General features: G+C 29.4%; 3 protein-coding genes across 5 annotated transcripts in view; 1 reads left to right on the forward strand and 2 right to left on the reverse strand.

The window, feature by feature from the left end:
- The window catches only part of LOC126858068 (protein cortex-like), a 39051-nt gene extending 38476 nt beyond the window's left edge, over positions 1-575 (reverse strand). The window contains exon 1 of one of the 2 annotated variants that reach the window (XM_050608085.1): positions 94-575. In XM_050608085.1, the coding sequence (XP_050464042.1) occupies positions 94-128 (35 nt within the window). In that variant the 5' untranslated portion in view covers positions 129-575. The remainder of the gene's footprint in view (positions 1-93) is intronic. The other variant, XM_050608086.1, reaches the window with a different exon arrangement.
- Positions 576-643: 68 nt separating this feature from the next.
- Positions 644-6316, reverse strand: LOC126858067 (poly(A)-specific ribonuclease PARN-like). Its single transcript, XM_050608084.1, has 12 exons — positions 6148-6316; positions 5844-6057; positions 5434-5712; positions 5063-5345; positions 4461-4582; positions 4081-4307; positions 3781-3850; positions 3603-3658; positions 3318-3404; positions 3023-3215; positions 1008-1087; positions 644-932 (listed from the first exon to the last, which is right to left on the reverse strand). The coding sequence occupies exons 1-12, from the start codon at positions 6164-6166 to the stop codon at positions 844-846; spliced, it is 1719 nt and encodes a 572-aa protein (XP_050464041.1). The 5' UTR covers positions 6167-6316; the 3' UTR covers positions 644-843.
- A 261-nt stretch (positions 6317-6577) lies between these two features.
- On the forward strand, positions 6578-9332 carry LOC126858065 (uncharacterized protein MAL13P1.336-like). 2 transcript variants are annotated; one of them, XM_050608080.1, is made up of 3 exons: positions 6578-7224; positions 7306-8708; positions 8813-8974. In XM_050608080.1, the coding sequence occupies exons 1-3, from the start codon at positions 7167-7169 to the stop codon at positions 8834-8836; spliced, it is 1485 nt and encodes a 494-aa protein (XP_050464037.1). In that variant the 5' UTR covers positions 6578-7166; the 3' UTR covers positions 8837-8974. The 2 variants fall into 2 exon arrangements, with proteins under 2 accessions (XP_050464037.1, XP_050464036.1); XM_050608079.1 differs by having other exon boundaries at positions 7306-9332.
- Positions 9333-11322: the final 1990 nt, after the last annotated feature.

An 11322-nucleotide genomic window follows, 5' to 3' on the forward strand; every position in this document is an offset into this window, starting at 1 on the left:
ATTTTAAATTCTAAAACAGATCACTTTATGATATTTTATTTTTACATGTGTCACGTTGTTTCATTGTTTTTATATAAATAGGACATTATATACCTTTTATGACTTTGATCGAACGACGCACACCACATTGATTTCGTTTATCTACTGAAGCGTCTCAGCCAAAACTGATATATTGTTGAATACCAATTGGGCCATACAAGTGCTAGTTGAAAAACTGTCAATACATCATTTAAAATCACCGGTTAGAATGTATCAGCCGTTACAGTGTATCAAGTATAACATTATAAGATTGGTTTGCGGAACTAATGAGATCATTTTTCACATTCAAGAAAAATAAAAACTCAAGAAATATAATCTCGATGTACATATATCTAAAAATTGATATTTATCACAAACATAATGATTTTTGTAATTGTTTAGCTTTGTAAAAGGAAAAATCGTAAAATAAAGAATAAAATGAGACAAAAGATGAAAATCAGTTTAGTAAAATCTATAGAAAATTATAAACTACATAGAGTAAATTATTTTTCTTTTTTAGTTAATATGAATATAAATCAGAAATGTGATATGTAGTATATATCAATATAGATAAAGGTGTATAGTGCTCGAAACGTTACTAGAGAAATAAATGATTTATTAATAATATTAATATATCTTTCTTTTATTTATAAATATTTCGATAATAGTATACACATGGGGTTGACATTCGTCTAATAGTCAACATCTCTCGATGAAAAAGATCGAAATATTTTTTGATATCCAGCACATCTCGGCATTCTTTCGAATGTCTGCGTATATGTTTGATGTTATTTTCTTAATCGTATAGTCGAAATTCTTCTGCGGCTAATTCCAAGAATCATCCTCCGCGAAAGTCTTTTTGTCGACTGTACCACCTGCCGCCGCTTGATCTTTGCGTTTTTTCCGCCTTTTACCTTTTATTCATAAAACGAATCGGACTATTAATTCATGTAAAGATAAAAAAGAAATAAAAAATGTGTGATACCAACCAGTAGCAACTTTCCATTCGTCCTCGCGTGTATTCGTTCCGTTAGTAGTCGATTTTCCATTATCTTTCACGGCGGCGTTCCTACAAAACAAATAAATTTTTGAATATTGTCGCAATGTGAATTTTATTTTAGCGCAAACATGGTAAATATAAATGCAATATGTAATAACGTATTTCACATACGATGAATCAATTTGTAGATATCACAATCGCACGCGCGACAAACTTGAATTTTATTCACGAGATTATCCATAGCTTTTTCTATTCTGATTGGTTCTATTTTTAAAGAGTAAGATACACGTGTTAAATAGAAATTTATTTCACTCTCGAGTTGAAATGTATTTTATTTCTCAACGGCGTAACTAATATACACTTCAAACGGCCTTTCTTTTTGGGAAACAATTGGTTGAAAAAAGTTTTGTAATTTTATTCTATAACAAATCCTTTTTTTAATAATTTTTATATTAAAAATGATAAAATTATAGTTCATAAAACAAAAAAAAATATAATTTTTTTTTCGGATATGATTTTATTGTTATTATTTAATGTTATTAGATTATAAATTTTAGGTTTATATTCGGGTGAATTTTTACGCATCGAGTTTAAGTCAATGTAATATAAATTTTGCGTCTTTAAAATGACTATATAGTCCGCTGTTCCTAGAAATATCATTTGTCTCAGATAATCATATTCTGTTTCTTATCATCCGATGTTCATATGATATGAAGAGGCGTGCGACATAGCAAGAAGAATTTACGAGCGCGGTAATTACGAGCACATGGGTGATTCATTAATATCGTGCTATCCGGCGAGACCGAGCAACATTGTAACTACAATGCGATAGAAGACTGCAGTCGGTTACAAAAAATATATGCGTGTTCACTAGACAAAGACCACGACAAACGACAGCTGATTGAAACATGTGCTTGGCTATATTGATTACTGCAGCCATAGTTATCTCGTTAAAGATTTTCTCTCAAATCGCAGCTTTAAAGCATGATTAGCTACTTACTACTATTTGAAACCTATGTACTTAGCGTCATCACACAAGAATAGTTTTTTTTTTTTCAGAATATCCTACGAATAATTTTAATATAACTAATATTTTTTCAAAATTTTAAATTAGTTTCTAATGTATTTCTGTATTTAAAAATTTTAGAGAGAATAAAAATAATTGAAATTCATACACAATTAAACATTCTTTACATTTATAATAATTATATGTTTATTCCTTAATATATAAAATAGATGAATTTGAATAAATAAATTAAATGAAACAGAAAAAGTTTAAATAAAACAGTTTTAAACAACTCGAACTTTGCGCATCGTTTAGTGCAATTTCCATAAAAGATATCAGTTACTTGCAGGATGGCGGGCACACCGCGCAAACCGGACCAGGGGGAAAGAGGAGGAAGAGGCGAAAGAGGTACAGAGCAGGATGAAGGGAAGCAGAAAAGGAAAGGGAAAAGGAAAAGAGCAAGAAGACGAGATAGGCCTGTAGCAAGCGTCGCGTGCATTAATTCAGAACAAGGTCTACAGCCCTATGCAAATTTCTCGTGTACAGGAAATCCTAGGAGAGGCCGCCTAGGGTCTTATCCCTTTCTCTCTTTTCGTCTTGAGAAGATCATACCGGAGCTATAACGCGTTATTCATCCGTGCGTTTAATATATCTCGCACTGAGCGTGATGGCTCGCGGCAGAAAATAAATTACGACTATCCATTTTTGTTCCAATGCGTGCGATTTTCGAGATTGCACATTTTACAAACGTACACATTTATTTACCGCAAAGATTTTATACGATTCATACGCATTAGTATTTCTAAACATTAGATAATTAATCGCAATTTGCAACCGAGTAATAGAGAATTTAGAAGCAGAAAGCATCACATTTAATAATATTAATTTGTTCAATAAAACTGCCCCGACATATTCATCGAAGCTACCGGTAATTTGAATTCATCGTATGCCAAAGTTTTTATATTAAAAAATCTATGTAATATATAGTTATAACTTACTCAGGCGATGACAATTTCCGTTTACGGTCCTCGAGAGAAACGTCGGTCTGTAAAGAGGCTTGATGGCTTGAATATTTTTGTACTTTGCAGATAGTCTGCCTGGCTAAAGCCTGCATCACGACGCCAGCTTGATCGCGTCGGTATAAACCTATGTATGCGGACGTATCCGATAACCATGAAACATAACCACCGCCTGTAAACAAAAATTGTTATAGTACTAGAAGTACACATGTCGTTTGTGACATACATATTTTGTGTCAATTTCGGTTTTTACTTGTATCGATACAATACTCACCAAATGGACTAAAAAGTTGACTTATATCTGTATGTTTCCATTCCTTAGGAAATGTTATATGAAACACATGATCTCTACTTGGGTTTGCTAAGAGAAAAAAAAGATTTGTATTATTTATCAGTAAGCAATTTCTCACTATTCATTCCAATGGAATAAAGATATTCCCCTCTTTTCTCCTTGATTTTATCGATTTAAATATTGATTTAATAATTTTTATTTGAATAACAATGAGAGTATATATATAATATTCTAATATAATTTTTTTTTTAATGAAATTATACTTACGATCTTTTCCTACTAAATTCACGTATGGAAAATCTTTTAGTCTTGCAATTGGAAGTCTGCAAAAAGAGAAAAAAATAAAATAATTAAATACAATTGTATAATAAAAACAATTATGTAAGATTTTTAGGATAAAAAGTGAAATATTATTCAGAGCTCTCTTTACTGATGTAATACTTACTTGTTGAGAAAAGGATTAAGCAAAGGAGAATTTGCTAGTACTGTGGCCTTTTCAGACTTCTGCAATATGCCTAAAAAGATAATAGTCCAACATATATTGACGGACGAAAGTAAAGAAACAAATCTATTCATGTGCAATTGATTGATATAAGAAACTTATTTAACTTATTATATACTTTCTTTACAAAATATATTCCTTCTATTTGATGCAATCGGTTATTTTTGCAAATCAGCAATAATATTGGCAAGAAAAATATTAATCATCATAATTGTGATATTTGTACCTGATGTAATTACTGACCAAGATAATTAGATAATGCAATAAAGCATAATCCAGTAATGTACGCATCGTATCCTGCTTCATGTGATTTTTCTGTTGATGTTGAATAACTATAGCCTTCCACAGGTTCCACATCAGGAATAGAAAACGGGGACTTGCTCACAATGTCTAATAATACATTCAAGTTTGACGATGTTACGTGCTCTTTAAATTGCTGTGATTGGCATATAACTTTTGTATCCAATAAACTTAAAGAAAAGAGAAAAAAATAAGTTCTCTCGATAAATTTCACACACATACATAAATATGTCTAGATATTAATAAACTAGCAAATAATACTAGCAAATAAATTAGCAAAACATCTCTTTCCAATTTAACAATAATAGGAACATAAATCTTACCTAGGAAATAAGTCATGAATCAAAGTCTTGAATTCTAGATAATCATTTGGTAGAGGTGTAAAAAATTGATGTACAATATGACACAGATCTAATAACATGTTATGACCTACTATTATCTTTCCCTAAAATAAAGAGAAATTGAATTATTGAATATGAAATATTATTGAAATATTATTGAAATTATGAAATATTATTGAAATATATTAAATAAAATTACAATAACAAGGAAACGTTATATATAGCTTGTATTTCTTTCAAGTATCTCTATCTGTTTAAAAAATATGAAAAAAGTTGTAATTTTCAAAAAACATGGTGCAATATAATCATTTTTGTGAATAGATATATAATATGTCTGATTTAAGTGAAAATGTAGAATTATTTCGTAGCAAGTAAAGAATATGAAAAAATTGTTTTTACAAATAGAGATATTAAAGACAGTGTTTTGTACAAAACTAATCTTTTAATATAACCATCTGAATGAAACAACTTTTGTTTGAACAATTATTTTATCAACTGCTCACAAATCAATTCAATATATCTAAATCAGACATACTGTATATATATACTTATACATATATACACACACACACATATGCACTTACAGATTCTACAATCTTTTTCAAAAGATTGCTAAATCCTACAGCCTGCTTCATTTCCAATTTCTCGTTCTCGCGTTTTTGATTCTCTTTTTTTTCCTCTTCCTCTTTGGTACCTACTTTCTGTATTGAAAGACAGTGCCAAGTATTTTCAACTTTACCTTCAACTCTCACTTTGTTAGGCCACCTAATTCTAGTCTCCTGGTGTACTAGTCTTCTTATAAAAGCATTACATTTGTCTATTATTATTTCTTCTGCATCCGAGGCAAGAAAATCCTCTATTCTAGAACTGAAATTTCTACAAGTTAAGTACTTACTGATATAATTGCAATTTTAATATCATATATTCTTTAAGTTATACTGAAAAAGATAATTACCATATTTCCTCTATTTGAGGTTTGTCATTGTCTGATATTGGAATCAAGTCTACATTGTTCTCTTCTTTGATTTTTTGTTTTTCTTCCAAACGTTTGACAAGTTTCTCTTCTTCACTTGCCCTGAGATACGGTATGCCATACTTGAAAAGTTTGTTAAAGTCAAAATCTTGATTTGCTAGAAAGGCTATTGAGGATGTCTGACACATAAATCTGCAATCCGGTGCATGACGATTCATCGGTTTAGGAAACACGTAAAAATTATAAGAACGCTGAGAATATCTGAAAGATGAAAGATGTCTTATGATTTAATTTATTCCTATATATAATCAATTTTTTTAGACTGTATTTCTTTAAATTATTAATACAATTTAATTAAATTAATACTAATCAAATATTAATAAACATCCTACTTGTCAGTTTGTGAGTCGTATGTGAAGATAGACAAACCAAACTGTACAAGCAAAAAATCCATCGATCCTGCTCGGAGCTTGGCATAATACTGAGCTGGTGTATCAAAGGGACCAGCGTCTGGACCTGAATTAAGGCCGGTGAATTCACCATCGATACTGAGAAAAGTAGCATTCTCTAAGATGCTATCTAATTCAGATAATACCTCCTGAAAGTCTACGAAAATTATGTCGGATTAAGAGAAAAGAACGAGAAAATAATTCGTGAAGAAATTAATAAAATTTATCAATATTATCGCATACTTACTCGAACAAGTTACTTCCATTATTTATGTCGTTTATGCGCGCATTAATGCACACGCAAGATTTAATATGTGAAACTTTATATATAAACTCTCACGCGTATGTACATAACCTGTATGTATTTCTATCTATTAAAATATGTAAACAGATAAACGTGCGTACCGTGATACAAATTTATGTGTAAACTGTTCTCATCCCACTGATTCTACACATAAAATCCATGTCAAACTACGCATTCAAGATTAAAGATTGAAAATTAATCAAAAATTTAACCAATCAGAACAAAAGGAACTAAAATTTCTTTCCTCTGATTGGTCAATCTATCAATCTTCAATGTAACGTCGGATACGGGCTTAAAGCCCGTTTATACATGTTCTTAAGTGCACATGCACCAACCGATTGTTTTACCGTAGCATCGAAAAGTCAATCTGGCTATGTAACTCCGCTCTAAAATTGATCTTATTAATGCTACTGTACCAGCTAGAAAAAGCGTCTTATGACGAATGAGATGGGAGATGGATCTGTTCTTTATAGCACAATTGATTGCACTAGTTCAGAGTTTATCTTTTTCTCTCCATATTGGAAAGAGAAAGATAAGCTCTGAACTAGTGCAGCCCATTCAGCTATAAAGAACATACCCATGATCTTTCTCAGCTTTCTCTTCTCTCTGATGGTTATAGTTATAGCTTCTCTCCCGGTTCTTTTCTAAACAAAGATTAAGTTCAGTCAGCGTCGCAAGTTGCAGCATTATTTATAATGTCGAATTTGGTCAAATGAAATAGGCCAATTTCTGCTCCTTAAACATGTACAATTGATATTAATTGAATACTTATTCAAGTGAATTTAATTATTATCAAGCTACACCTATTAAATTATTATTTTATTGAAAGAAACTCGTTCAAAGAAAGTTTCTGTTAGTTTGTGTCGCCCTACAGTGTAGGTTAGGATTGATGATCTAATATTGAATAGGAAATTTTGTTGCCGTGGAATTTAAAAATTAATAAAACACTAGGAAAAAAATCGATGATGAGATGTGTAAGATTTCAAAGTGATAAAAGACCGCATCGGAATGCGAGAGAAGGTAATTTTGTAACACTTATTACATGTATTATATTAATCTCTAATTATATTGTTAATATCAATGTATATATTATTCATATAGTTGCAGAAAACGTGACGACGAATGAGAAAGTAGATAAGAATAATGACAACTCTTCTGAAAAGTATCATGAATGTGCAATTTCCAATCATAGCACACCGGTTACAAGTAAACAAAATACAAACAATGCTGAAGAATCACAAGAGCCTGATCATTATCAAAGTCCAATCATGCTTCCGTGTACACAAGAGGGTGGTAATGAGGTTGCGTGGGATTGGCAGAGTTCTCTTAGGAGAACTCCTGAAAGTAGAAATAAAGGACAAAATGTTCATTGTGAGACGCCTAAAGGAACTAAGCTGTTGCACAAAAAAAGAAACTCGGATTCACCTTTGTTGTACAAGCCACTTAAAAGAAAGACCATTAATATGGAAAATATAGAAAACATTGGACAATTTGCAGCTGAATTACAAGCATTAACTAAACAGATGAGTGTTATAAAACACAACGACCAGGATCATACAAATAATCAGGCCGAGAAAGAAGTGCCAATCTTAGCAGACACAAATTACAAAGAAGAAATGTCAACAAATGAAGATAACAAGCAGAATTCCATTGGGGAAGTTAACAATCATAACAATTTTATTAAGGCAGAAGTAAATTATATTGATTTATTCGATGATTCAATAGATGATGATATGATTAGATGCACTCAAGAAATAGAAGAGAAATTAAATTCGATCACAGATAAAGGTAGTTCTACACATTCAGAACTAAGTGTCAAAGAGGAAGAATTGTCTCAAATATCTCACACAAATAATGCATCCAATAAAAATATTGTACAGTCTACTTCTAATGAAAATTTTAGAGAATTGTCAACTGAAAATATTTTTCACAGAGGTACAACTAATAATAATACATTAAAGACATATTCAAAGTTATCATTAAAAAAGGATTCAGATTCTAGTATACATATTGCAAAACAGACAGATAAGAACTTACATAAAACGTGTTTGAGCAACAACAACATGATACATTTCAGTATCAGAAATCTGTGCGACAATAAGAAATTATTAAAAAATAAAGCTACTAAATCACTTGATTTTCCCGATGATTCTTTTGACGATTGTTTAGCAACCTGTTTCGAGGAGGAAAAATTACCAGCAATGTTCGAGTCTATAGTTGATAGAAACGATAGTATGAAATCTGAAACGACATATGGACGTTTGACTCATGCGCCATTAAAATTAGAAGCTAACTCTTTTAAGTGTACATCAAAGGGTGAAACGTCTAGCGCTAATTTGTTGGCAGATAAAAAGTTTTTTAAAAGCAAAAGTTTATCTGATCAATATATTAGTCAGAACGCGATAACGAACACTAAAAATAAAGCAAAGCCGATGAGATCCATGTTACACCTGAACCCGACCAAAAGCTCGACGGTAACATATACAAGTATCACGCGTGCCTCTGTAAGTACAAATCCGATTGTTACTAATGCCTCTAAAGTCGAAAATAGTGCAATTTTGTTAACGCGCGGCGCGAATCGAACGCATGGGTCCTATGATGTTAACAGGTACACAGTAAAAGAAGATGGTGATCGTTTCGTTAGGCACCATTCCACTGGTAATATGAAAAATGATACGAAAGAAGTGTCAAAGACTGCTTCGCAGCCAGCTCAGTGTACTCCAGAAGAGATCGAAAGGAAGAGATTGCAGGCTTTAATGAGACTCCAAGCGAAAAGAAAGATGTATGCTGAAATGAAAATTACAAATAATATTAATAGGTGAACAACAAGTGCCTTATTTTCTATTATCTACTCGTTATTTGAAAGTGATAATTTATACTTTCTTAACTATGTATAATCCTGTATATTGTTTTGTTGACGAAACTATTCTCATCCTGTGATCGTCATTGTTATCATCAGATTTATCATAATCATCATTGTTATATTGTATAAAATATTTTTTTAAAAAAAGTTGCACAAATATATTTATGATTATAACAATATAAATTATACTTGATAATTGTATAAAATATACATGAGCTATACATATATATATACTTGAAAAATTTCAAGGATATAATACATGTTTTTTAAAAACATCTAAATTTTGTTCCTTAATCATAGCGCGATCGCGATAATAATTTTTAGCGTCATTAATAATTAGATTGAAAATTATATTTTATTTTATATTTTTAAATAATTTATCTAAATTATAAAATTATAATTTAAATTATATAAATAGATACGAATAAAAACAAACCATTTTGTTTCTGAATAAAGAAAAAAAAGAACAAGTTTTTTTATAATTTTAATTATTTTCTATGATAGAATGTTGAATTTTTTATACGTGTAATTTCGACAATTTATACTGGATTTATAATGGATCATTCTTCCAACATATAATCTGATATATCGAAATTGCGATATAAACGAATTATTCTAGAGTTTTATGAAAATTTGTTATAATTAGATTTTATGATGTCACAATGTGATAGACATATTGAACAAAAACTATACTTACATTATGAAGTAAAAGTAAAAAATAGTATACAATATAACATAGTTTTTAATGAAAAATAATTTTTTTTGAACACAAGAAAAAGATTAATTATTTCCCATAATTTTTTGACGTAGAATACGAATAATTTTTAATTGTATTTATTTAAACTTAAAAATTTTTTAGATAGTTAAATAAATGAATTTTTGTCAAATTGATTGTCAAAATTGACTAAATGTACATTAATTTTTGCAAAAAAATCGAACATTTTTAATTTGACATCTGTCATATTAATTCCAGTTTTAATTTATTAATTGTGAAATCAAATTCGTATTCAGCGAATGTTTAAAAAAATTCTTAAGTTTGAATAAACATGATTGAAAATTATTTGATAAATCTTGTTGTGACTTTTCGTAATAGACTACGTATATTTAACAATAAATATCTTATAAACCATAACTGCCATAACATATTCCTATTGAGAGGGTTGAAAGTTCTAACAATATACTTATCTTTGATTGTGACAAAACTTTTGCGATTATATAAGATACACACCATAGCTATAACAAGTTAAAATAATCCATTTTGCAATTTTGAGCAAGAATTTCTAAAATTGTATTGCGAAATGAAATTTAAAAGGAATCGTATTCAGTATTAAAAAGGCTATGAGAAATGGTTATTTTCTTTCTTGTGTGTTTTTTTGTTGAACTATGTAATTGATTCTATATACATGATAACATATATGTATAGACATATACACTCTGATAGCAGATCTTTGATAGAGATTGCGTGTATTGAAAATATGTGCGCCATTTTGTCGGTAATACATAAAGCGTTTATCTTTTTTATGCTTAACTATTCTCTTTTATGTTTGCTAGGCTCGGTTATTAGATTCATTTATAAAGATTTTTATGATGTCTATATATATACATATAAATATATTAAGATTTATATTTTCTTCTCTTCTTTTCCATTTTATTTTCTCTCTGTGAGAGATAAATTTCCCATCCAAATGTTACATGTTCTGTATATTATGTATATTATTAATTTTAACAATTGACTTTATATATCCAGATGTATAATATATATTGTGTGTAATCTCTCTTGTAACTAATTTGTCATTTTTATTAAAATTTTTTCAGGACGTCTTTACTAAATAACACATAGGATGTAATATTTATATATATATATATATATACGCGAGGAGAAATACAGTTATTTAAGAAATTGGAAAAATAGAAACTCTTTGTAATATAATTTTTTACAATCTTTAAAATTTTGTAATATGTAAATATATATATATATAAGAAAAAATAAAATTTTGTGTAATATATATATATGTAATATATATAAAATTATATATCTTTTAAACGTAACACTATGTATTGAACCTTTTCACAAGTCGTTAATTTTTCAAAATTATAGATAAAATGCGTTTTTGAAAAATTAAAGGTAAATCTATATAGTCGCTATTTTATTGTTTATTATCATTCAAATGAATTATTGTCCAGCTTTTCTCGTAAAACACCAAATTGTCAGGTCGATATATATATATATATATATATATATATATACGTATCAT

This window comes from Cataglyphis hispanica, chromosome 24 (genome assembly GCF_021464435.1).
Source record: "Cataglyphis hispanica isolate Lineage 1 chromosome 24, ULB_Chis1_1.0, whole genome shotgun sequence".
Classification (NCBI taxonomy): domain Eukaryota; kingdom Metazoa; phylum Arthropoda; class Insecta; order Hymenoptera; family Formicidae; genus Cataglyphis; species Cataglyphis hispanica.

Excerpts from the sequence above, each read along its gene's own strand:
- LOC126858067 (XM_050608084.1), bottom strand. Across the intron at positions 5,713-5,843 it reads TACGACTCACAAACTGACAA|ATATTCTCAGCGTTCTTATA; the intron begins GTAGGATGTTTA and ends TTCATCTTTCAG. Across the intron at positions 3,659-3,780 it reads CTTAATCCTTTTCTCAACAA|ACTTCCAATTGCAAGACTAA; the intron begins GTAAGTATTACA and ends CTCTTTTTGCAG.
- LOC126858065 (XM_050608079.1), top strand. The coding sequence starts at position 7,167 with ATGATGAGATGTGTAAGATTTCAAAGTGATAAAAGACCGCATCGGAAT. Across the intron at positions 7,225-7,305 it reads GCATCGGAATGCGAGAGAAG|TTGCAGAAAACGTGACGACG; the intron begins GTAATTTTGTAA and ends TTATTCATATAG.